Source organism: Chiloscyllium plagiosum, chromosome 32, assembly GCF_004010195.1.
Source record: "Chiloscyllium plagiosum isolate BGI_BamShark_2017 chromosome 32, ASM401019v2, whole genome shotgun sequence".
NCBI classification, from domain to species: Eukaryota; Metazoa; Chordata; class Chondrichthyes; order Orectolobiformes; family Hemiscylliidae; genus Chiloscyllium; species Chiloscyllium plagiosum.
In genome coordinates this window covers 43016542-43044474 of record NC_057741.1, presented here as the reverse complement: position 1 = coordinate 43044474, position 27933 = coordinate 43016542, and the positions used below count along the sequence as shown (strand labels likewise).

General features: G+C 41.1%; 1 protein-coding gene and 1 long non-coding RNA gene across 2 annotated transcripts in view; one reads left to right on the top strand and one right to left on the bottom strand.

The window, feature by feature from the left end:
* anpepb (alanyl (membrane) aminopeptidase b) overlaps positions 1-8961 on the top strand; it is an 86844-nt gene extending 77883 nt beyond the window's left edge. Inside the window, exons 18-20 of the mRNA XM_043674558.1 lie at positions 841-981; positions 7283-7364; positions 8742-8961. Of these exons, the coding sequence (XP_043530493.1) occupies positions 841-981; positions 7283-7364; positions 8742-8924 (406 nt within the window). The 3' untranslated portion in view covers positions 8925-8961. The remainder of the gene's footprint in view (positions 1-840; positions 982-7282; positions 7365-8741) is intronic.
* LOC122539577 overlaps positions 1-27933 on the bottom strand; it is an 83027-nt gene that overhangs the window by 53908 nt on the left and 1186 nt on the right. Inside the window, exon 2 of the long non-coding RNA XR_006309123.1 lies at positions 310-514. This is a non-coding gene — a long non-coding RNA (uncharacterized LOC122539577). The remainder of the gene's footprint in view (positions 1-309; positions 515-27933) is intronic.

Sequence of the window (27933 nt, the reverse complement as noted above, 5' to 3'; positions counted from 1 at the left end):
TATTTCCCTACAGTCTATATCTTCTATATCCTTTTCCACAGTAAATACTGATGCAAAATATTCATTTAGTATCTCCCCCATTTTCTGTGGCTCCACACAAAGGCCGCCTTGCTGATCTTTGAGGGGCCCTATTCTCTCCCTAGTTACCCTTTTGTCCTTAATATATTTGTAAAACCCTTTGGATTATTTAACTCTTAATTGCCTGTTGGTCAAGTAAGGATCACCAATAAATGTTGACATAACCAGTGATATCTACATTGCACAAAATACATTATAATTAAAAAACCTGTCTCAGTTAAATTTGTTTACCTGCCTCCACTCCTGTTTTCCACTGTATCTTCTCTGGATGATAGGTGGCTGAGTCATTAATTGATGCCCACAGCATTGCAATGAGCACAGGGGGAATCACTTACACTCTTAGAGCAATGAAGAGGTCACTTGGTTCAAGATGAAGGAGCTCCAAATAGCCCCATTTGGAAACATTTCCTCTTCAATAATTTTTCCACTTCCAAGACTGTAATAAATAACAATAAACATGTTTAGATACTGTTACCGTGGTAACACAATCATGGAGTCGCTAGGTCAGAAGTGACCCAAGTAGATTTAAAACATTTGCATTTCTTAGAACTTCTTGTATCCACACTCCCTCAAAACACTATCCCAGGAACAGCCCACCAAACCCCAGCATGCTGAGATTCTAGGTTGAGAAATGAGCATTTGGATGGATTTTCACAGTGAGTGCAATTAAACAATATTATAATAAATGAAATTCAATGTATCAGGAGCTGGTCATCTATGCAAGAATTCTTATTATTTTATGTTTTCTTTAACATGTTGCAGATATCTTCATTATACTTTGGATTCAACCAAGATTAGAAAGCAAGATGCTACATCGACCATTACTTCCATTGCCAGTAACGTGATTGGTCAGTCTCTGGCCTGGGACTTTGTCAGAGCAAACTGGAAATTTATCTTTGAGCAGTGAGTCACTGAAACATCTGAATGATCATTGTGTTTATTCACATTCTGCAACTTGTGCAGGGAATACCGCTCATATGACATAGCAATTACCAATGTCCATGGTTTGTTTTGATTTTTGTTATTCATTCGTAGGATGTGTGCATTGCTGTCTGGGGTAGCATTGATTTTCCATTTCTAATTGCCTCAGGAAAAGGTGGTTGTGAGCTGCAGACCTTGATACATAGCTACACCTACAATGCTGTTAGGGAGGGACTTTCAGGATTTTGACCCAGTGACACTGTAAGTACGGTGATGTACTTCCAAGCCAGATGGTGAGTGGCTTGGAGGGTAACTTGAAGGTGGTGGTGTTCCCATGTATCTGTTGCCTTTGACCTTTTAGATAGAAATGGTTGTGGGTATGGAAAGTGCTACCTAAGGAAACTTTGTGAGTTACTGCAGTGCATCTAAAGAGTTTAGAATGGGGCAACTAATAGATAATAAGGAAATGACTATTAAAAGACCAAAAGCAAAAAAAAAGAGCAATAGCTGTCAATCAGGAGGTGTGAGGAAGAAAATAATTTGATGAAATTACAATCACAAGGGAACAATCATATGAAAACTGCTGGGGTGGTCCAGATGTTCTTCATGTCTACATTGGTGGCTAATGAAGCAGTAGATGCATTGATGTTAATTTTCCAAATTGAGTAATTATGTATAATGCCAAATTGCACACATGTACCAGTGTCAATACCACACTGGGGTTGAGGCGAGGACAAGGGATGAGGGGGAAGTAGAGGTGGAAGCAGGGGCTGATAAGGTGGAGGTCTCTCTCCCTGCTGGTATCTGGTAGGGTAGGGCACCTCAAGCACAATGCTGCCATGGAAGAGCTGTTTTCAGAGCTTGCAACTGAGCCCAAAGCCAGCAGCCAGGGCTGCTTTCCTGCCTGCTATCCCACCCCTGCTCTCCCTTGCCCGGATCTATTTGCTCATACACAAAGTGCTTGTGAAGCAATGCTCCTATGTGTGAGCTCTCATTTTTCAACACGATGGTGACATTCACAATAAACATGGCCTTTTGCTAGTTCCTAGAAAGGTTAATCAAAGTGGAAACTAGCAAATATAATTCTGCTATTCACAGATGGAGGCAGGCTTCAGGAAACTACAGGCCAGTTTGCTTGATAATATTGTGGAAATGTGTTAAAACTGAACATTAAAGAGATTATAGTAAACACTTAGAAAAACGCAAGGTGATCAGGAGGATTCACATGGTTTTGAGAAGAAGAAATCAAAATTAACCAACTTATTAGAGAAGTAACACAGAACTATACAATATAAGGGAAGAATATTCAGCTCAATCTGCAGGCATTAGCTCCCTGAGTATCTTGACAGCACCAAATTCCTGACTCTATCTTGTATCCTGCACATTATCTAAATAGAAACAATCAGCCAGTGTCCTCTTGAATGCCTCAAATGAACCAGCCTCCATCTTGTTTCCAGACAGTAAATGCCAGAGCTGTACTATTTGTCTAAAAACAATTTTTTCCCCACCTTGCACTTCCTTTTTTTGCAAAAGCTTTTATATCTTTGATATTTGTTCTTGTAACAGCTCCGACACCTCCACATCTCCTACCCGTCTACCTAGTTTCTTTTATAAGCGTGATCAGTTTCTCCTTACCTACTCTATGCAGACCCCTCAGTTTTGAAATGTCTGTGATCTCCTCTTATCCTTCTTTTCTCCAAGGAGAACAGACCCAGGTTTGCCAACCTATCATCAGAACTGAAGTTTCTCATCAGTGGAACTATTCTCATAAACTTGCTCTGCACTTTGATGTGTTCACCTTCTTTCCAAGTGTGGCACCTAGAACTACACACAAGACTCCAGCTGTGGTCTAACCAGTATTCCTACCTAGGATCAATATTACTCCCATTTGCCAAGGGGGTGTAGAGTTCAAGAGTAGCGAGATAGTTTAGCTTGGGAAACTTAGTCGGCACAGATGAGTTGGACCAAAAGGTCTGTTTCTGTGCCATATAATTATATTAATGAAACCAAGAAAAACGTGTGCCTTATTAACTGCTTTCTCGATATGTCCCGCCACCTTAAATTACTTATGTACATCTGCACCCAGATCCCTCTGCTCCTCCACACTCTTCAGAATAGTATCCCTTATTTGATACTGTCATAGAGTCATAAAGCTGAACAGCATGGAAATAGACCCTTCAGTCCAACTCATCCATGCCAACCAGATATCCTAAATTAATCTAATCCCATATGTGAGCATTTAACCCATATCCCACTAGACCCTTCCTATTCAGATACCCATCCAGAATCCTTTTAAATATTGTAATTGTACTAGCCTACACCATTTCCTGAAGAAGGGTTATACTTGAAATGTTGACTTTTCCACCTCCTGACTGGCGTGCTGTCTTCTTCCAGCCTCCTGCTTATCTACCTTGGATTCCAGCATCTGCAGAATTTTTTGTCTCCACCATTTCCATGGCAGCTCATTCCATATACACACACCACCATCTGTGTGAAAAGGTTTCCTCTGAAGTTCCTTTTAGATCTTTCCCGTATTACCATAAACCTATGCCCTCTAGCTTTCGACTACCCTGCCCTGGGGATAAGACCGTGGCTATTCACCCCATCCATGCCCCTCATGATTTTATAAATCTCCATAATCTCACTCCTCAGCCTCTGATGCTCCAGGGAAACACCCCCAGCCTATTCAGCCTCTCAGTATAGCTTAAACCCTCCAAACCTGGCAACATCGTTGTAAATCTTTCCAGAACCTTTCAAGTTTCACAACATCCTTCCTATAGCAGGGAGACCAGAACTGAACGTAGTATTCCAAAAGTGGCCTAACCAATGTCCAGTACAGCTGCAACATGGCCTCCCAATTCCTATACTAAATGCATTGACCAATAAAGCCAAGTCTTTTGAACATTCTTCCTACCAAAATGTATCACCCTACATTTCTTCGCATGGAACTTCATCTGCAACATATCTGCCCAATTAACCAACTTGTCAATGTCCTTTTGAAGTTCTACATTGTTCTCCTCAGTTTACATTTTTAAGTTTTCTATTATTTGTAAACTTTGAAATTGTCCCCTGTAAATTAATATCCAATTCATTCAAAGATATCAGAAAAAAACAAGAGTTTCAATACAACTCCACTACAAACTTACTTCCAGCTCTCTCAAAATATTCCATCAGCCATTACTCTATCTTGTCCCTAAGTGCGTTGTTATTGGTACTTTTTATTGCCTGAATTATAACTTCTCTCACAAGATAACTTCTCTCATGTGGCATTGTATCAAATGCCTTTTGAATTTCAGTATTCATCACATCAAAAGCATTGCTGTCATCACCACCGCTGTAGGTCTTCAAAAAAAAATCTGCAAGTTAGTTAGACACAATTTTCCTTAACAACTCCCCAACAGTACGAGGAACTCAGTCCCAGTTCTGTTCAGATGCAGCCCATCGAGCTTGTCCAGGTTCCATCTTCCCCACAACTAGTGTCCTAACAAAAAGCCCTTCCTCCTGCACTATCTTTCTAGTATTTATTTGTCTACCTTATCCTAATACTTCTGTAGGCACTTACCTGGAGTACTGGGATTACTGCATTTAGAGGCTCTACTTGTTAATTTTCTACCAAAAGACTTTGAAGCTGAAATAGGCCTTTCAGCCCATGGTGTCTATTCCACCATTGTGAGAGATTATGGCCGATCTGATTATCTTCAACTCAACTTTCCTGCCTTTCCCCCATAATTCTTGACACTTTTACTGATTAAAACTTTATCTCAGCCTTGAATATACTTAATAACCTAGCCTTAACAGCCCTCTGTAGTAAAGGATTCCATAGATTCACAACTCTGAGGAATAAATTCCTTCCCTTAACTGTCTTAAATGTGCAACTGCTTAGGCTGAGATTATGCCTTCTGGTCCTAACTCTCCCACAAGAGGAAATGACCTCTCTGCACCTACCTTGTCAAGTTCTTCGAGAATACTGTTTCAACAAGGTTACCTCTCATTCTTCTATGTTCCAACAAGTACAGGCCCAATCTATTCAACCTCTCCTCATAAGACAGTTCCCTTCCTACCTACTATCTGCTCAGTTAATGTTCTCTGGACTGCCTCCAATGCCAGCATATCTTTCTTCAGATAAAAGGGGTCCAAAACTGTTCAATATCCTAGCTGTGGCCTGACTAATGCCTTGAATAGTTTTAGCAAACCTATCTTTATACTCCGGTCTCTTTGAAATAAAGACCAACATTCCATTTGCCCTCCATTTCAACAACTGAACTTGGATAGTAGCTTTTTGTGGTTCATAGATAAGGACTCCAAAATCCTTCCATTCTATTGCATTCTACTCCACAGTCTTTCTCTATTTAAATGATATTCAGTCCCAGCTCCCTAAATTCCCATTGCAGGACCACATCCCCTTTCACAGCTATGTGTTGGTTCCAATGTGGACCATGGCCTCTGGCTGTTCACCCGGTCTCCATGAGAATCTCTTGCAGCCACTCTGTGACATCCATGATTCTAGCACCAGAAAAGCAAGATACTATCCTGGAGTCATGGTTATGGCCACAGAAATACCTGACTGCTCCTCGACCTAAAAGAACCCCTCATCACTATGACTGTCCATCTCTTTTTGTTCCCGAAGGGATCGGTATTGCAACATGCTTGGCTTTTGAGTAATCCTTCAAAGAACCATCTCCTTCATCAATAGCCAGAACTGAAAAACAGTTTGCATTAAACCTTTAGCCACAAAATGACATGACCCTCTCTCACTAGTATCCTTACATACAGATGAGGAAGGACACCATTTTGACTGGGACAACACATCCATCCTAGGACAAGCCAAACAGAGACTCGCATGAGAATTCCTAGAAGTATGGCATTCCAACCGGAACTCTATCAACAAACACATTGACTTGGACCCCATTTACCACCCTTTGAAAAAAAAGTAAATGACATCACCAACCCAAGGAAACCCCAAACATATAAATAGAAAGCAGGAAACACCAGCAGTGCTTCATCTGGAGGCTCACTGAAGATGTTACCTAGTAGAGTGATGAAACATCTGAAAATGAACCTTCCAGCTCAGTGAGCAAACCTACATCCAGACCCTTAGACTGCCTGGGGAAATCATCCGTTCCTTCTCAGCCTGCATGCTGCTACCTTGTGGTCAGACCATCTCTGAAAACATGTAGTTTTCTGCTTCTCAGATGCACCTCGGTGATTTCATTTGCCACTTGAGTTCCGAAATTCATAGCTCAAACTTGTGCAGCATGTAACGCTTCCTGCACAAGGGTCCATCTAGGTCATGTTAAGTGTCCATGACACACCACATGCCACAAAATAGGAAATTTTGCTTGGCTGAATTGCTCTGCCATACCTTAAGCTTACTTTAACTTTTGTAATTTTACTATAAAGTAAGACTAAGCTGGTGACTAGCATAAATCCTTCACTCTATCACAAGTTAGGTGCTTCTCCTGTGCCTATTAATCCTTGCACATTAAGGGAGTGCTGGTTGAGAGATTGCACTTAGATTTTTAAAAGTCATTTGATAAGGTGTATAGCAAAGGTTACTGTGGAAAGTAACAGCTCTTGGTATAGGAGGTAACACATTATTATAGACAGAGGACTAGTTGGCTGGTAGAAAACAGAGTATGGGCAATAAGTATTTTTATTATTGGCAGGATGTGATGAGGGGAGCACAACAAAAGATATGTGGTCTCAACTTTTTACATTTAACATTAACAATTTAGGTAGGAATGGCAAAACTCAATAGCAATTTTTGCAGACAATATTAACATAGGAAGGAAAGTATATTGTGAAGACAACTGGAATTTGCAGGATTAAGATGGATTGATTGAGTGGACAAAAATCTGGAGATAAGGAGAAGGATGAGAAGATTAGCAAGAAGAATGAAAAACAGGGGAAATTGATAGTTTAATGCTTTTAAGACAAAAGGTAGATAGATTCTTGTTAGTCAAGGGAATTGAGGATTATTGTGTGTAGATGGGAAATTGGAATTCTAAAATACAGAGCAGCCAAACTCATATTGAATGGTAAGAGCAGGCTTAGTTCTGCTCTTATCACTTATATTTGTGTGTGCACATGTACACAGTGCTGCCAACATGCATGAGTGATGGAGTGAGTCAATGTTTAAAGCGGTTAGGACACCAAGCAAGTGGGCTGCTTGACCTGGATGATGTTGAACTTCTTCAATGCTGTTGGAATTTTCCTCATTCACAGTACTATTATAATTTATCTGTTGTGACAGGATTAATATTTGAATTATTTCACTGTTTAGATATGGTGGTGGATCATTTTCATTCTCATCATTGATAAAGGGAGTGACACAACGATTTTCCACAAAATTTGAACTAAGCCAGGTTGGTGTTAACTTTGACCATTCTATTATTCTAGTCTTGGTCCCTTGGTTACAATTTAATTGCTCTCAATTCATGGGTAAAACTCACTTCGACACCACAGATAAACTAGGTTAATCAGTCCATTTAAATCAGTTGCTATGCTAAACAAGCTGCTGATCAGATAATTTGATGTTCAGGCATTCTCTGGCACTATGAAAAACAAGCTTATTCCCAGTATCACAGGAACTTATTTATCTCACAATCATCATTATTAGAATAGACAGTTCACTCATTATAACAATGCTGCTTGTGGGAGCTTGTATGAAATAGTTCCTGCATTGCAAAAGTGATATTTCAAAAGTATTTGATTTGTTTTGAAGCATTTTGGGATTTTGTGGGATTGTAAAAGACACATTTGAAATTAAAAGGTCATTTTGCTTAGAATATGGCTTCACATTTTTAAGAAGTCCAGGAATTATAAAATACTTCCTGAAATTTCCATCAAGAAATCAGCAATTTAGCAGAACACACTAGACAATAACTTAGAATAAGAAACTCAGTAGAGAAAGGAAAATAAGTTAACTGCACTTTTATATAGGACTCAGAACATTTGATTGACTCTATATTCAAGAGCCACTTTGACTGGAAATATTTTTGTAAACCGTAGTTGAAACGTCTGAAGGAAATTTCCTGAACTTTCACCATTTACACAAATAAACAGGAGGAGGTCACTTAGCCTCCTTCATCATTCAATGAAAGTCAGTTTTGGTTTATCTGAATCTCAATGCCATAGTTCTACGTTTGCATGGTGTCCAATATAAAATCAATGTCTCTGCCTTAAAATATTCAATTGACCCAGTTTCCACAGTCCGTTAAGAGATGAATTCCAGGTTTTTACTAACCTTTTTGAAAATAAATGCTTTCTGATTTCATTACTGCACGGCCTACCTGTAGTGTTGAGATTGTATAACCTTGTTTTTGACATTCACAGCAAAGGAAATAGTTTCCCTTAATCTATTATTATTGAGTACATTAGTGTAGAGATCATGTTATCGTACCAGCAAACCATTACCTGCATTCCTAAATCACTGCATTGGCACCACTGTATCTCTGCTTTTCTTTCCATATCCCCTTAGATCTGAAGTGCTATATTATATTAAAAATGTCATTATCATTATTAAGAAAAAGGATTGTCTGTATTTTAAAAGTTTTAAATCTGTGAAAACAAAATGTGAATTTCTCATTCCTTAGCATTTTCCAAAGTTCTTAACAATGTTAAATATTAAGGATTACATTTTCTGGAAGGACATCAGACTGCTGTAATGAGAAATAATGTCCATGCTTGGTTTAAATCAACATATGTTAATTCATTTGCTTTATTATTTTCATTCTTTACAGCTTGAGCAGTTTAAGACAGAAAATGAGGATGTTGGATTTGGTTCTGGGACTCGGGCACTAGAACAAGCTTTGGAGAGTACCAAGGCTAATATCAGATGGGTTAATGAAAACCAGGAAGCTGTTCACGACTGGTTTCTTAATGCTGTCAATTCAACAAATCCTGCATTGAACAGCCGCTGGTAACAGAAAATAACATTGAAATAAATAAATCTGAATGCAACTGAGGCCAAATATTTTCCATTCAGAAACATCAACAGATAACTGTTCCATTGAGAAGAATGATTTATTATTTACATCAAAAACAGAGGAAATTTTATAGCCAAATAATTTCATGTCATATTTAAGTTCTGAGACATAAATATTATACAAAGTGATTCATTTCAAGGCAGTGATGTCAGTCCAAATTGTACAGTGACAGAATTCTAAAGTACTATGACCATGTCACAGCTGTCTGTTTTAACTGAAAGGTGCAGTGTAATATTTTGTTCCAAGTTATTATACATATTATACAAATTACATCTGAAAAATATCAAAACTCTTCTTGACCTGAGGAAGTGGAAATGGAAATAAGCAAATTCGATAATATCATATCATTTGTCCAACTATTGGTACCAGTCATTGAAACACTTGTCTTTGTTTGTTATAAGCCTACAATGGACCCTTTGCCCACCTCCTGTCATAATTATCTCCCTGCCAATGATAGGATGCTCTCCATGCAATTATTGTGACACTTTCAATGTTACATTATTTGGATGGCCGCGCCTAACACCATACCCACAGACACTATGTATATTTACTGGAAGCAACCTCCCTTGTCTTCACTCCTCACCCCCTGCCCTAACCCCTTACCACCTTCAACACCCAGTCATCACTCCTCAACCCCCTCACCATTTGCATCCATCCACCACCCCCACCTATTTTGTAGGACGTTTATAGCATGGAAACAGGCCTTTAGACTCAACTTGTCCATCCACCTAGTTTTCACAATTAATCCTGTTCTATTTGCTGCATAGGTAGATATCCCTCCATACCATTTTCATCCATGCATCTGTTCAAATATTTCTTAAATAGACACTCACTACCCTGTGTGAAAAAAAATTGTCTCTCGGGACCCTTTTATATCTCTTCCCACTCACCTTAAGCCTAGTTTGTAGTTTTAGATTCTGCTACCATGTGTTGGCTATCTACCTTATCTATGCCTCTCATAATCTTATACAGCTTTATAAAGTCACCCCTTTGTATCCTATGCTGCAGGGAATAAAGTCCCAGCCTATCCAACCTTTCCCAATAAATCAAATCTTCCAGTCCAAGTTGCATTCCAATAAATAGTTTCTGGGCTCTTTCTAGTTTAATAATATCCTTTCTGTGGTGGGGCAACCAGAACTGCATGCAATACTCCAAACGTAGCCTTACTGACATCTTGTACTCGACATTCCAAATCCTACACTCAGTGCTCTGACTGATGAAAGCAAGTGTGCCAAAAGCATTTTCACCGCCCTGTCCACCTGTGAGTCCACTTTCAAGGAGACGTAGAACAAAAGAGATCAAGAGATATGGGTTCATAACACTTCCCAGGGCCCCACTATTGACTAAGTTTTGCCCTTGGTTGCCTTACCAAAATGCTATACCTTGCATTTGTCTAAATTAAATTCCATCTGCCATTCCTCAGTCCGTTGGTTCAGTTGATCAAGATCTTATTGTATTCCAAGATAACCTTCTTCACTGTCCCTTACCCCATTAATCTTGGTGTCATCCACAAAATTACTAACCATACCTCCTAAATTCTCATCCAAATCATTTATATAAATGACGAATAACAGTAGATCCAACACCAATCTCTGTGGCTGGTCACAAGCCTCCAGTTTGAAAAACTACCATCATTCTGTCTTCTACCTTCAAGCCAATTTTGCATCAAAATTGGCCACCTCTTCCTGGATCCCATGAGATTTAACCTTACCTCAACAGCTCACCATGCGGTACCTTGTAAAAGGCCTTGCTAAAGTCCACATAGACACCTTCTACTGCACTGCCCTGATCTACCTTCTTGTTCACCCCTTCAAAAAAATTCATGAGACACAATTTCCCACGCACAAAGCCATGCTGACTATTCCAAATGAGTCCTTGTCTCTCCAAATGTCTGTAGATCCTGCCTCTCAGAATCCCTCTAACATCCTATCCACCACAGACATTAGGCTCACCAGTCTGTACTGCCCAGGCATTTCCTTCCCGCCTTTAATAAGTAATGGCACAACATTAGCCACCCTCCAATCTTGGGCACTTCACCCGAAGCGGTCAATAATATAAATATCTCGACTAGGGGCCCTGCAATTTCCTCCCCAGCCTCCCACAAAATCTGGAGATACACTTATTCAGATCCTGGGGATTTCTCTCTTTTCTCCCGGCTTTCCTGGTTTTCTCTCTCTCCTCCGAAGGGGTGGAGTTTATGGTGGTGGAGAGGTGCCTCATTCTTCACAAACTCCATTTCAATCACATATTATTTGGTTCTTCGCACGTGCAGTTCATCTACGTATGACTCCACCAGACTGCTCCATGACATAGTTGCTTATAACTGTGCCATAGCAGAAACTTCTGGTGTCAGCAGAGCACTAACTACATCCAGCACAATTGACACTAAGCCATCAGTGAATTATTCCAAATAAAAATCAGATAATTAATTGCTGAGGTCTGCACCTTCAGGTGCATTGTTAAGGTGTCCAAGCACTGTTCCATCAGTCTTGATGCTATCTTGGCTCTGGTCTGTCATGGAAAATTAAACTATGACTATACAGTCAGCTTTGTTTGAAAATTGAGGAAGCTGCACAAAACACATTGTGCATTTATACAATAAACCGTGGGCGGCACGGTGGCACAGTGGTTAGCACTGCTGCCTCACAGAGCCAGAGACCCGGGTTCAATTCCCGACTCAGGCGACTGTGTGAGTTTGCACGTTCTCCCCGTGTCTGTGTGGGGTTCCTCTGGGCGCTCCGGTTTCCTCCCACAGTCCAAAGATGTGCAGGGTCAGGTGAATTGGCCACGCTAAATTGCCCATAGTGTTAGGTTAAAAGGGGTAAATGTAGGGGTAGGGGTATGGGTGGGTTGCGCTTCGGCGGGTCAGTGTGGACTTGTTGGGCCGAAGGGCCTGTTTCCACCCTGTAAGTAATCTAATCTAATCTAAAAACATTTCAGTTTGTGCTATGTTTCCTAAATAAAAGGTGACATTAAAAATCATTCATAAATATTGTTTGTTTATTTAAATAAGTTCCTGTTGGCATTTGGCAGGAAAGCCAAGGATCTTTAATCCTCCCCGACCCTTTATCTATGTAGCTCCCCGTTGTTAAACCACTATCTTCATCACATCATGTTTGCTCTCCTACCAACTCAGACACCACTTCAGGCCTTTAACATTATTTCTGAGATGACAGACACCAGGAGCGTGCATACTTTTACTAAATCACATTGTACATAGGGGGACACAAACATCTCATGCATCCTCATAGGACTTTTTTTATGCTGACACTGACATACATCCCTTCTTGGCACTCACTGAATTTAGCACTTACTCGGAGGCTGCCAGCCTCTGTCTGGTTCAGCCTTCTGCTCACATCAAAATGAAAGTCAGCGTTCTTGTTCTGAAACTGCTGAACTCAAGTGTTGAGTCCTGAAGGCTGTGAAGTACCAAGGGGAAATTGAGGTGCTGTTTCTCCAGGAGATGTTGAATTTCACTGTTACCCCTCACTGGAGTTGCAAGCTGGAAATCAAGCTGCTATTCCCAAAGTCATCACAAAAGTTAAAGATCTTAAGGAAGTATATAATTCCCTCATCTGCCTGGTGATTTAGACCCAGGTTGTCAGAAAGAATAGACCAGGTTTCTGTCCTTAACAATAATGCCTATTTATTACAAATAAACAGATTCTAACTACAGATAAACAGCTGTGAGCTGTAGACATATAACTCTAACATACAAAACTCAAACCCCCTTGTAAAACTTCCCCATTTGATACATATGGCCAGACACAGACAAATACAAAAGCCATGCGTATTCTGGGCAAAGGGAAAGACAGTTCAGTGGTCCCTGTCCATAGGGTTTGCCGATATCATCCTTTTGCTGATCAGAACATTGCTTCTCAATCTTCCTCCTCTAGGTACTTATTCTTGCCTAGCACAGACTTGATGGGCTCAAGGGCCTTTTACAGTGCTATAGGCCTCTATTCCTGATAAAGGGCTTTTGCCCAAAACATCGATTTTCCTGCTCCTCAGATGCTGTCTGACCTGCTGTACTTTTCCAGTTTGACTCTAATCTTGACTCCATGACTCTATAGCTGTAGTAGTTCAAGAAGGCAGCTCACCAACACCTCGGGCAATTAAGATTGTGCAACAATTGCTGCTCAAGCCAGCAAAATCTACACCTACTGCACAAATTAGAAACTCTCTTTCCCCAAAGTCTGTAATTTGTTTCCTTTTCATTAGAATTTTATTCCAATTCCCCTTTGACTCTGCTTCACTTTCTCAGACAGTGCAAAACATTTTCATCTTAGTTCAGGTTCTTTTGTTGATTACTTTAAATCTGAACCTTCTGGTTACCAACCCTCCTGCCTATTTGATGTATAATTGTTACATGTATGTAAATGAAAAGTATTATTTTGCCAAAGTTTGATAAGGTTCCCCATGGTAGGCTCATTCATAAAGTCAGGAAGTATGGGATACAGGGAGATTTGGCTATCTGGATTCAGAATTGGCTGGCTGACAGAAGGCAGAGAGTGGTTGTAGATGGAATGTATTCCGCCTGGAGGTCAGTGGTGAGTGGTGTCCCGCAGGGCTCTGTTCTTGGGCCTCTGCTCTTTGTAGTTTTTATAAACGACTTGGATGAGGGGATTGAGGGGTGGGTTAGTAAATTTGCTTGTGACACAAAGGTTGGAGGTGTTGTTGATAGTATTGAGGGAGATTGCAGGCTGCAACGCGATATTGACAGGATGCAGAGGTGAGCTGAGAAATGGCAGATGGAGTTCAACCTGGATAAAAGTGAAGTGATGCATTTTGGAAGGTCGAACTGGAATACTGAATACAGGATTAAAGATAGGATTCTTGGCAGTGTGGAGGATCAGAGGGATCTTGGTGTTCAAGTGCACAGATCCCTCAAAGTTGCCACCCAAGTGGATTGGGTTGTTAAGAAAGCATATGGTGTTTTGGCTTTCATTAACAAGGGGATCAAGTTCAAGAGCCGCAACGTTTTGCTGCAGCTCTACAAAACCCTGGTAAGACCACAGTTGGAATACTCTGTCCAGTTATGGTTGCCCTATTATAGGAAAGATTCGGAGGCTTTGGAGAGAGTGCAAAGAAGGTTCACCAGAATGCTGCCTGGACTGGAGGGCTTGTCTTACAAAGAGAGCTTGACCAAAGTTTGTGAGAAGATTTGTGGTTCTGTTCGCCGAGCTGGGAATTTGTGTTGCAGACGTTTCGTCCCCTGTCTAGGTGACATCCTCAGTGCTTGGGAGCCTCCTGTGATGCGCTTCTGTGATCTTTCCTCCGCATTTGTAGTGGTTTGTCTCTGCCGCTTCCGGTTGTCAGTTCCAACTGTCTGCTGCAGTGGCTGGTATATTGGGTCCAGGTCGATGTGTTTGTTGATAGAATCTGTGGATGAGTGCCACGCCTCTAGGAATTCCCTGGCTGTTCTCTGTTTGGCTTGTCCTATAATAGCAGTGTTGTCCCAATCGAACTCATGTTGCTTGTCATCTGCGTGTGTGGCTAGTAAGGATAGCTGGTCATGTCGTTTCGTGGCCAGTTGGTGTTCATGGATACAGATCATTAGCTGTCTTCCTGTTTGTCCTATGTAGTGTTTTGTGCAGTCCTTGCATGGGACTTTGTACACTGCATTGGTTTTGCACAAAACACGACATAGGACAAACAGGAAAACAGCTAATGATCCGTATCCATGAACACCAACTAGCCACGAAATGACACGACCAGCTATCCTTAGTAGCCACACACGTAGATGACAAGCAACATGGGTTTGACTGGGACAACACTACTATTATAGGATAAGCCAAACAGAGGACAGCCAGGGAATTCCTAGAGGCATGGCACTCATCCACAGATTCTATCAACAAACACATCGACCTGGACCCAATATACCAGCCAGTGCAGTGGACAGCTGGAACTGACAACCGGAAGCGGCAGAGACAAACCACTACAAATGCCAGAGGAAACATCACAGAAGCGCTTCACAGGAGGCTCCCAAGCACTGAGGATGTCACCTAGACAGGGGACGAAACGTCTGCAACACAAATTCCCAACTAGGTGAACAGAACCACAACAACAGAGGTTGACCAAGCTCGGACTTTTCTCTCTGGAGAGAAAGAGGAAAAAAGGAGACCTGATCGAGGTATACAAGGTAATGAGAGGCGTGGATAGAGTAAATAGCCAGAGACTTTTTCCAAGGCAGGATTGACTGGCACAAGGGGTCATAGTTTTAAGATATTAGGAGGAAGATATAAAGGAGACGTCAGAGGTAGGTTCTTTACGCAGAGAGTTGTGAATGCATGGAATGCGTTGCCAGCGCTGGTGGTGGAAGCAGAGTCATTAGGGTCATTTAAGCGACTGCTGGACATGCACATGAACAGCAGTGAATTGAGGGATGCATAGGTTAGGTTATTTTATTTTAGATTAGGAATAATCCTCTGCACAACATCGTGGGCCGAAGGGCCTGTTCTGTGCTGTACTTTTCTATGTTCTATCAAATCATATCTTACGTAAGTATATTGAGGTAGCAGAACAGAATGCAGAATATAGTGTTACAGCTGCAGAGAAGGTGCAGAGAAAGATCAACTAATGTAAGAGAGGTCTGTTGATAGCTTCTTCCCCATGGTTATCAGACTATTTTAAAAATTGATTGGTACGTTTTCAAAATTTTGTATCTTCTATGCAATGGAAGAGGGTAGAAGAGAGTATAACCAGGTTTGGAGGGGTCTTTGATTATGTTGGCTGCTTTCCCGAGGCAAAGGGAAGTGTAGATGGAGTCATTGGAAAGAAGGCTGGTTTTTGTGATGGAATGGCTGCAGTCTTGACTCTCTGGAATTTCTTGCAGTTCTGGGTAGAGCAGTTGCAATGCCAAGCTGTGATGCATCCAGATGGGACGATTCTTGTGGTGCATCTACAAAAATTTCTAAGCATCACTGTGGACAGGCTGAATTTCTTTAGCCTTCTGAGGAAGTAGAGATGTTGGTGTGCTTTTTTGACTGCAGCATCGAGGTGGATGGATCAGGATAGATTGTTGGTGATATTTACAACTAGGAACTGAAAACTCTTGACCACCTCCACCTCAGCACCATTGATACAAACAGAAGTGTGTCCTCCACTCCACTCCCTGAAGTCGATAACCAGCTCCTTTTTGCTGTCATTGAGGGAGAGAGTGTTGTCTTTACACTGTGCTCTAAGCTGTCCCTCGCTTTCTTGTATTCTGTCTTGTTGTTGTAGAACCTGATAATATTCAGTACATTAGCCTATGTAATAATGTTCATTTTGAATCAAATATCATGAAGTTTACACGTAAAACTTACAACAGTAGATTTACACAGCTACAAGAGCACAGATGCACACAGTCTTATTTCTGTGTACTTTGTACAGAGAGCTAACTGAGTAAACAGACTACACTGAATATGTGTTAGCACTCTATATTACTCTGTTTTAAAAAAAAATGGTGGACTGAAATGGGAAAGTTTTTTAAAAACCAGTGTTCAAAAAGGTGGCTGCAGTTTAAAAAAGCAAGTAACTTTACATGCAATGGAAAGTATTGTAAACAATTGCTGGAACATGCAGTAACTGAAACTCGATTTGCAGATGATTAGATGCTAAGGGGATGTACAGATGCAGCTTTTCGTGGAACAAGAAGTTGATTGGTCCAAGGACTAGAGACTAGGATTGATGAGATCAACGTTTTGCCCACCAACAACTGTGTGGTTAGTTCTCAGGGACTGACATGTTCCCAGTTTGGAGCTGGGAACAAGTTGTAGGCAGAAAGAAAGTGAAATGTTAAGTTCTTCCCTAGCTCGGAAGTGGTCTCTCAAAGCACGCTGTAACCTGAAAAGAAATCAGTTTATCTTTCCTCTGACAATTATTGTAAATTGTGAGTTTTAACTGATATGTCAGAGACTCTTTATAAATGAACCGTCCTGTGTCTCTTACCAACTAATGGAAGCATCCAGAGAAAGACAACTAAAACAATGTGTTAGCCAGCAGATGTCATAAAGATCATCTCCTGGGAACAAAGATCACTGATCTGTCTTTCCTGTTTTACACTTCTGCCCAAAATCTATTTTGCCTTGTTTGTCTGTCTGTCTGAGAGCTGATAAGGGATTAGAATTTCAATTAATAGTGTTATATGCTGAGAGTATATTAACTGTAGCCAAACCTAATTACTTGTAATGAATAGCGATTCTTGCACAATACAGAAACTTGGTTCATGATATCCAGACACTGGAGGGAAAAAGGACATTAAAATTGGGGAAACTTTGCGTATTTTGTACAATCACTAACTTTTGTGATAACAACTTCAGGAATAATGGGACTTGATCTCCTCTGCACTACCACTCCCACCCACTGTCCCCAAAAGACTTCATCAAATCACAGAAGTGTTACAGCACAGAAGGAGGCCATTTGGCCCATCATATGTGGGCGGCACGGTGGCACAGTGGTTAGCACTGCTGCCTCGCAGCGCCAGAGACCCGGGTTCAATTCCCGCCTCAGGCGACTGACTGTGTGGAGTTTGCACATTCTCCCCGTGTCTGCGTGGGTTTCCTCCGGGTGCTCCGGTTTCCTCCCACAGTCCAAAGATGTGCAGGTTAGGTGAATTGGCCATGTTAAATTGTCCATAGTGTTAGGTAAGGGGTAAATGTAGGGGTATGGGTGGTTTGCGCTTCGGCGGGTCGGTGTGGACTTGTTGGGCCGAAGGGCCTGTTTCCACACTGTAAAGTAATCTAATCTAATCTAATATCTACTCCAGCTCTTCAAATAAGAATCACCATCTACTGGCAACCTCCTGCTTTTTCCCCCATACTCTTGTACATTACTTTTATTCAAATTGTCATCTGATATCCTCTTGAATATCTCAATTCAACCTGCCACCACATTTCCAGGCAAATAAAGTACTCACTGTGGATAATGCTCTCTTACTTCAAATTTGCTATTTTGCAAATTTGCTTTAGGAACATAGGAACAGCAGTAGACCATTTAGCCTAGCAGAACTGCCCCACTATACAATATCATCAAGGCTGATCGAACACTTCAATGCAGTTTACTTACTCCATCCCCATAACATGTATGCCATAGATAATCAGAGATCTATCAACCTCTATTTTAAGCATACTCAAAGACAGAGCTTCTACAGTCTCTTCTGTGGGAGAGAATCAAAAGGTTCACAACCCTCCAAGTAAAATAATTTCTCTACTTAAAATCAATGTTTTATGAGCAGGACTGTTTCTCCTTATCTATTCTATCCAGTCACCTCATGATTTTGAAAAGTTCTACCAGATCTCCTCTGCTTAGCTTTCTCCACTCTAAGGAGAGTAGTCCTAACTTCTTCAATCTATCCTCATAATTAAACTTTCTCATCTCTGGAACGATTGTGTAAATTACTTCTACACTTCCACACTCTCTCCATTGCATTCACGTTCTTCCCATAATGAGATACCCAGAACTGTACACGTTACTCCAGCTGAGATCTAACAAGTGTCCCATACAAGTTCAACCTCAGCTCCTTGATCTTGTATTCTATGCTCCCGATTAATAAAGCCCCAGACACTCTATACTTTAACTGCTCTTGCTATCTGTTTTGCCACCTTCAATTAGCTGTGCACATTTACACCCATGTTCCTCTGCTCCAACACCCCCTTCAGAAATGTACCTCCTTCTTTGTATTGTCTTTCAGTATTTTTCCAACCAAAGTGCATCACCTCAGGCTTCTTTGTAAATTGTACCTCATCTGCCCACTCCACTGACTTCTGTGTTCTTTCAAAGCTCCACACTGTCCTCCTGATAGTCCTGATTTCAACTCAAGACTAGGTCATCCTCTCTAAAAGTATGATGAAAAACAAGAATATGGTGTATTTCACCAGTCCACTTTAAAAGTAATAAAATCACTGGGGTAAAACATTGTAGCCAATTGTCATAGTCAAATTCCCACAAACAGCAATGTGATCATGACCAAAAAAACCTGTTTGATTTGATTGAAGGATACATTTTGGAAGATCTCTCTGCTTGTATTCAAAACAGAGCCTTGGGATCTTTAACTTTTGCTTGAGCTGACAAATGGCTTAATGTAATATCAAAAAGATAGCATCTTCACTTTAACTCCCTCAGTCCGACACTGAAGCATCAGACTTGATTTCTGTGCTCCAGCAGTGGAATGGGATTTGAACTCAGATCTGTGTAGTCTGTAGTGAGAATGCTACACATGAAGCAACAGCTGACAATCCAGTTCAGAATTGAGCACACTGCTTCCCAGAGGCATAACCAGTGGTTTACAAAGATTTGGTGGAACATGCTTGTATTTGTATTCTATAATCATGATTTTATAGATGATGCTTTTTAAAAGCCTTTGCAACATTTGCGGCGGTCTTTCAGGATTTGATGCTTTGCATCCCCCTTAATCAAACCATTTTATGTGGACTCTTGCAGTTTCTTGTCAAAGTGTGAGGCTGTTGAGTTCTGTGGAGCAACTTGCCACGAGGCCCAGCAAGTTCTTTTGCCGTATATAACCAAGTTGGCCATACTAATTATTTAGCCCTTGCGGTGAGAATCACGTTTGATTTTTGCCCCATCTTCCCATACGCTGTTCCTGGAGCAACTCGCTGCTCACTGGAGTTTGTCCCTAAGACCCCAGCATCTTCTTTATAACTCACCATTAAGGACACACTAAGCCATCTCAGTAGCATTGAGATATATAGACATAATCTAATAAAGTGGCTCTGCAAGCAAGAAACATCTGAATCTCACAAAGTGCAAAAGCAAGTTTACAGCATTCCCTGTGATATCTCCTGATGGTTCCATACACCAGGCTGTGGGGGTGGGACTTACCACTTGCTAAGAAGGGTCTTCAGTAGCTCATGGCCCATTGCCTCCTCTTTGAGCAATGGTGCAAGGAGGATTTCCACAGACAAATCCTTACATTTGCTACGCATGGCTCCTTGTTCTGCAAGATTTGCTAAAGCATTTTCTGGATAGGATGATCCTGATAAGGTAATAACAACAGCAGCAGTAAACTACGTAGTTCCTTGAAACTGCCCTGGCATTGAATAAGATTGCAACTACTATGATCATGGTGTTAACTCCACTTTCCCGCCTATACCCATCCTCCCCAACCATAATAACTATTGACTCCCTTGTTCTTCGAGTCATAGTCATAGAGATGTACAGCACGGAAACAGACCCTTCGGTCCAACTTGTCCATGCTGGCCATTGTTGATTAAAAATCTAGCATTGCTTTGATTTGATCGCCCCCATCTTCAACTGAAATAGGGGGCCCCTTATCTTTAGGTTGCGTCTCCTAATTCTAGATTCCCTCACAGGGGTAAACATCTTCTCAATATCCACCCTGTCAAGCCCCCTCAGAATCTTATATTAGCATTTCTGCAAGATCATGTTTCATTCTTCTGAACTTCACCGAACATAGGCTCAATCTTTCCTTATAAGGCAACCCCCTCATTGCAGGAATCAGTCAAGGGAACCTTGTCTGAACTGCTTTCATTGCGTGCAGATCCCTCACTTTTGTAAAGAGACCAAAACAATACAGTTCTTCAGATGTGCTCATGCCTTGTGCAGTTATACCAATACTTCTCTACTCTAGTTCCTTTGCAATAAAAGCCAATTTTACCTTCCTAATTACACGCTGTATCTGTCTGTTACCTTCCTGTGGCATATGTACCAGGACACTCAATCCCACTACCTTGCAGCATGGAGTTTCTCTCCATTTAACTAATAATTTTGCTTTTCTATTCTTTCTCACAAAGTGGCAACCTCACATTTTCTCACATTATACTCTAACTGCCAATTTTGTGCCCAACTTATGCATAGATCTTGGTACACTTCTTGTATCCTATTCACAAATTGCTTTCCTACCTATTGTTTATCATCAGCAAACATAGCTACAATACAAAATAAAAGAAAAACTGCGGATGCTGGAAATCTGAAACAGTGACATAAATGATTAGATTAGATTCCCTACAGTGTGGAAACAGGCCCTTCAGCCCAACAAGTCCACACCGACCCTCCGAAGAGAAACCCACCCAGACCCATTTCCCTCTGACTAATGCGGAGAAAGTGAGGTCTGCAGATGCTGGACCTCTGACTAATGCACCTAACAATATGGGCAATTTAGCATGGCCAATGCACCTAACCTGCACATCTTGGGACACTGGGAGAATGTACAAACTCCACACAGACAGTCGCCGGAGTCTGGAATTGAACCTGGGACCCTGGTGCTGTGAGGCAGCAGTGCAACCACTGAGCCACTGTGCCGCCCCAAATAACTGGAGAAACCCAGCAAATCTGGCAACATCTGTGGAGCGAAAGTAGAGTTAATGTTTTGAGTTTGGTGACTTTTATTTCAGAACTTAATACAGACTGTCCTTCATCCAAGTCTTTAAATGATTACGGACAGTCGAGGCCTCAGCTCGGATCCATGTTGAAGCCCATTATTTACTGTTTGTCAACTTGAATATTATCCATCTATTACAATTCTTATTTTCTTAGGCGATTCTCTGTCCACACTAATATACCACCTGAAATAAACTCTCCTTGTGCAGCAACTTTTTCACAGAATCAAAAGACAGAAAGGTGCAGAAGGAAACCATTCAGCTCATTATGTCTACACTGGCTGTCTGAGTATTTTAAACTTGGTGAATATCTCCTGCCTATTCCCTGTCACACTGCACATTATTTAAAGAGAAATAATCATCTAATACCCTTTCCAGTGTTAAATTGAACCTCTTTCTCCACATTTCCAGGCAGTGTATTCCAGATCATAACTACTCACTGTATGAAAACTTTACTCTCACCTTGCACTTGATTATTTTGCAAAACACTTTACAACTGTTGTCGTGATTCCAGCTGATGTCATTACTGAATAAGTCAGATTCCAGACTGGAATCTGGCTCAATAGATCTGATTTTGTTCTTTGTTGGTTTTAATGAAGTAATTGCTCATTAAAACACACGTAAGAAATGTTGCATATTTGGTTTTAACAATAAGGTTGAGGTTTAATTTGCAAAAGAAATTAAGAAAAAATTAAAATAAACTAACTATTTATATAAAACACAGTTTAAAGATTTCAAAACACATGGTAAAATAAGTTCAATTAGTCCAAACAGCATCCCTTTACAGGATTCACATCAGAGAGAATTCTATTCTTGATCACATGAATAGAATTTAACTCTACAGATGCTTGAATTTCTGGTCTTGAGAATCCTATAGCTTTTTTTGTTAGTCTTCATACAACTGAACTTTCTCAGCTTCAAATAAAGCCCTCCTGGGATGTAATCAAATACTTGTCTGGAACTTTCAAACTAAACTTATGCTGAGGTAGCCTATTTCTTAATAGTTCTAAATGATTTCCTTTCTCCAGGAGAAATTATTTTACATATCTAGTTTCAAACAAAACTTCTGCAAACTGAAACCAAAATACTTTCTTCAAGCTATTTCCCACAGTCAAAATAAAACATTTCCAATGCTTCTAATTGAAGCCTAATGCCCAACACTGTTTACTCTGCTCACTTGTAAAAACTCTTCCAGTGCAAACAAATTTCCATTAGTCCCCAAAAACTGTATCTCTAATACTGCATTTGGACAGAAATCATGATGACTACAGAATAACTTACAGGTTAATCATTAGGGTGGCACAGGGCTCAGTGGCTAGCAAGGCTGCCTCACTGTGCCAGGGTCCTGGGTTTGATTCCATCCTCAGGCTACTGTCTGTGTGGAGTTTGCACATTGTCCCCGTGTCTTCATGAGTTTTCTCTGGGTGCTCAGGTTTCTTCTACTGGTTTTATGGATTGGCCAATCTAAATTGCCACAGTACCCAGGAACAGTGATTACAGCAGGGTTACAGTGATGAGAGGTGAGAAGTGGGTGGGAAGGTGGATGTTCTTTGGAGGGTTGGTGTAGACTGAATGGGCTAAATGGCCCGTTTCTAAGAAATTCCTCCACAGATATACACACATCTCAAATCCTACAATCCTAGTTTAAAATTCAAACTCCAAAATAAATTATATAAAAAATATCTACATCACACTGTATAATTTAGTACTTGATCTTTTTACCATAGGAACAGTTTCTCTCTATCTACTCTGTCCATAACGCTCTTGATTTTTAAAATATCTATCTAATCTCTCCTCATCCTTCTCCTCTCCAAGGAAAAGTCTCATTTTTACCAGTCTTTCATCATAACTGAAGTTTCTCGTCCCTGAAACCATTTTCATAATCTCTTGCAATTCATTCACATCCTCCCTATAATGTGATGCCTAAAATCTGTGTGTTAATTTTTTTCCTGAGATTCTTACACACTTGATGTAACTGTAATATGCCAACTTCTGTGAACAACAACCAAATTTTATTAAGCGAGTACTGTACAAGCTGTGGAGAAATTCTTGCAAAGCATGTCAAGAGGTCTCCCTGAACAAATGAAACAGTCCTTCCTTTATACAAAATCTTTACATCTCAGTCACTAATGCTCACAAGACAACCCCTGAGTCACTCCTTCACAGTCACAGACACAATGCAGTGACCACATCATTTCCAGAAACAATATAATGTTGTTGTGGTGGTTCTGTTCACCGAGTTGGGAATTCGTGTTGCAGATGTTTCGTCCCCTGTCTAGGTGACATCCTCAGTGCTTGGGAGCCTACTGTGAAGCGCTTCTGTGTTGTTTCCTCCAGCATTTATAGTGGTTTGTCTCTGCCGCTTCCGGTTGTCAGTTCCAGCTGTCCGCTGCAGTGGCCGGTATATTGGGTCCAGGTTGATGTGTTTGTTGATAGAATCTGTGGATGAGTGCCATGCCTCTAGGAATTCCCTGGCTGTTCTCTGTTTGGCTTGTCCTATAATAGTAGTGTTGTCCCAGTCGAACTCATGTTGCTTGTCATCTGCGTGTGTGGCTAGTAAGGACAACTGGTCATGTCATTTCGTGGTTAGTTGGTGTTCATGGATACGGATCATTAGCTGTCTTCCTGTTTGTCCTATGTAGTGTTTTGTGCAGTCCTTGCATGGGAGTTTGTACACTACGTTGGTTTTGCTCATGCTGGGTATCGGGTCCTTTGTCCTGGTGAGTTGTTGTCTGAGGGTGGCTGTTGGTTTGTGTGCTGTTATGAATCCTAGTGGTCGTAGTAATCTGGCTGTCATTTCAGAAATGCTCTTGATGTATGGTAACATGGCTAGTCCTTTGGGTTGTGGCATGTCCTCATTCCGTTGTCTTTCCCTTAGGCATCTGTTGATAAAATTGCGCGGGTATCCGTTTTTGGTGAATACATTGTAGAGGTGTTCTTCTTTCTCTTTTTTGCAGTTCAGGTGTGCTGCAGTGTGTTGTGGCCCTTTTGAACAGTGTCTTGATGCAACTTCTTTTGTGTGTGTTGGGGTGGTTGCTTTCGTAGTTCAGGACTCGGTCTGTGTGTGTGGCTTTCCTGTATACCTTTGTGGTGAATTCTCCGTTCGGTGTTCTCTGTACCATCACGTCTCGGAATGGGAGTTGGTTGTCCTTTTCTTCCTCTCTAGTGAATCAGATTCCTGTGAGTGTGGCGTTGATGATCCGGTGTGTGTTTTCTATTTCTGTGTTTTTAATGATTACAAAGGTGTCATCCACATATCTGACCAGATACTGAAACAGAAACTGAAACACCTGATCAGCAGATCCAGACACTCTATACAGTCAGTCAACACAGGAATTCTTGGACATCATCAGAAACATACACATAGACAAGGAAGAAACTATGGTCTCATTTGATGTAATGGCACTGTTCACCTCTATCGACAAAACCCCAGCCAGAGAAACAATAGTTGAAAAATGTGGTGCTGGAAAAACACAGCAGGCCAGGCAGCATCCGAGAAGCAGGAGAATCGAAGTTTCGGGCATAAGCCCTTCTTCAGAGCTTATGCCCGAAACGTCGATTCTCCTGCTCCTCGGATGCTGCCTGGCCTGCTGTGTTTTTCCAGCACCACATTTTTCAACTCTGGTACTCCAGTATCTGCAGTCCTCACTTTCTCCCAGAGAAACAATAGCCAACCTGCTGGACATACAGAACAGACAACAAGACAGGGAACCTATCAACAAAGACTGCATACTCAAACTACTGGATCTGTGCCTCGCAACACACTTCACATTCAACAACCAAATATATGAACAAATCAACGGCACACCCGTGGGCTACTAAGGATAGCTGGTCGTGTCGTTTCGTGGCTAGTTGATGTTCATGGATACGGATCGTTAGCTGTCTTCCTGTTTGTCCTATGTAGTGTTTTGTGCAAAACCAACGCAGTGTACAAACTCCCATGCAAGGACTGCACAAAACACTACATAGGACAAACAGGAAGACAGCTAATGATCCGTATCCATGAACACCAACTAGCCACGAAATGACATGACCAGCTATCCTTACTAGCCACACACGCAGATGACAAGCAACATGAGTTCGACTGGGACAACGGGACGAAACGTCTGCAACACAAATTCCCAGCTCGGCGAACAGAACCACATCAACGAGCACCCGAGCTACAAATCTTCTCACAAACTTTGAACAATATAATGTAAATCATCCTTTAATGGTCAAATATGTTGCAATTCGTTTTTTTCAACAACAAGATGTAGTCAAATTTCCAACTGTAATGTTCTTATTGATTTCTGAAAAGGATGATGATGCAAATGTAAATTATCTCTGAATAATAGGAAATGGCCATGTAAATGGCTCTGAATGGCAAGGAATGGGAATGTAAGTTCCCTACAATTTACCTGTTAGTCAGAGGCATCTTTCCCTAGCTTCGGGATATTCAATTTCCTGCAGGTCAGCAGAGCAAATTAACTCTTTAATATCACATTTTCATATTCCAGCTGGGCTCTCGCCAGTGCCGTATACAGGACCACCAGACCTCCTTAGTATTGTATTCTATGCAGCTATATGTATGTGATTTGCCACCTATTTGCCCACTCCACCAATTCGTTTGTGTCCTTTAGGAGTTCTACACTGCATTCCTGACATTTTACAAGTCTTAAATAACCTGCAAACTTTGAAATTATCACCAGTACAATAGGATCTAATTCAATAATATGTGTTTAAAAAAGCAAGGATCTCAATAGCAACTACTGGAAACTCCAAACTACAAACCTTCCCCCAGTCCAGAAGATACCTATTAACTATTGCTCTCTGTTCCCAGTCAGTAAATTCTGTATACACATAGCTTTCATTCCATGATCTATAACTTCTCTCACAAAACTAACGTATGGCATGCAATGTGCATCTTTTGGAAATCCATGTACACAACACCAATAAGATCACCCTCGTCAACCTCATTACCTTGGGCAACTTATAGGAACTGTTTTGAAGAGGTAACTTCTGCTACCTCTTCAAAACAGTTCCTATAAGTTGCTCAGATATTAGTTTTCCTTAACAAATCCATGTTGACTCTTCGAAAAATCAATACACGAGATGATTAAGTATATCCGAATAATTGTTTCCAGAGGTTTCCCCATCACACAAATTAAACTGACTGGTCTGTAATTGCTGTACACCTCTTTACAACTGTTTAACAATAAATGTTTGCAATTCTCTAATCCTCTGGCACCACCCAAAATTCAGGGAATACTGAAAGATTATTGCCGGTGACTCTGCAATTTTCGTGTTTACTCCCTTCAATACTCTTGGACACATTTCAGCCAATCCTGGTGTCTCATCAATTTTAAGTACTGACAGCTTATTTAATAGGTCCTCCTTATCAACTTAAATCCTTCCAGTGATTGAGTTTCTTGTCACCGTGGTCTGAGTGGCATCTGCCTCAGAGATAAAGGCAAGAACATTCATTAACACCTCAGCTATATTTCTTGCTTTGAAGTAAAAGTCCAGCTTTTGGTCTCTAATTACCTTACTTCTTTTCCTCACCACCCTTTTTATAATTGATGTGTTCGTAGAAGACTTTGGCATTTTCCTTCCTGTTGGCTGCCAGTCTTTTCACATTAATTCTTTTTTGGTTTTCACGCTTGCTTTTCCAACTCCTTGCTGTACCTTCTCTATTGGGATTGGTTCTCAGACTGTACCCGACACTTGATAATAAGCACACATTTTCTTCTCTAACTTAAATTTCTACCTCCATGATCATGAAATCATTGTAGATTATCAGAAAAACCCATTTGGTTCACTGATGTTGTTTAGGGAAGGAAACTGCTATCCTTACCCAGTCTGGCTTACATGTGACTCCAGATCTACAGCAACATGGTTGATACTTAACTGCCATCTAAGTAATTAGGGATGGGCAATAAATGCTGGCCTAGCTAGTGACACCGATATTCCACAAAAGAATAAATAAAATCATCATCCAAGGGCTCTCAATTTATTTCTGTTGCTTTTTCCTTTTGAGGGAATATACCTTTTACTAGAATCCATCATTAAGGATGAGGAATTCTTGGAAGAGCAGGGTCGGATTAGAACAAGTCAACATGGATTTAGTAAAGGGAGGTCGTGTCTGACAAACCTGCTGGAGTTCTTTGAAGAGGTGACAAGTAGGTTAGACCGGGGAAACCCAGTGGATGTGGTCTACCTAGACTTCCAAAAGGCCTTTGATAAGGTGCCACACGGGAGGCCTCTGAGCAAGGTGAGGGCCCATGGTGTTCGAGGTGAGCTACTGGTATGGATTGAGGATTGGCTGTCTGACAGAAAGCAGAGAGTTGGGATAAAAGGTTCTTTTTCGGAATGACAGCCGGTGACAAGTGGTGTCCCGCAGGGTTCACTGTTGGGGCCGCAGCTGTTCACATTATATATTAATGATCTGGATGAAGGGACTGGGGGCATTCTAGCGAAGTTTGCCGATGATACAAAGTTAGGTGGACAGGCAGGTAGTACTGAGGAAGTGGGGTGGCTGCAGAAGGATCTAGACAGTTTGGAGGAGTGGTCCAGGAAATGGCTGATGGAATTCAATGTGAGCAAATGCAAGGTCTTGCACTTTGGAAAAA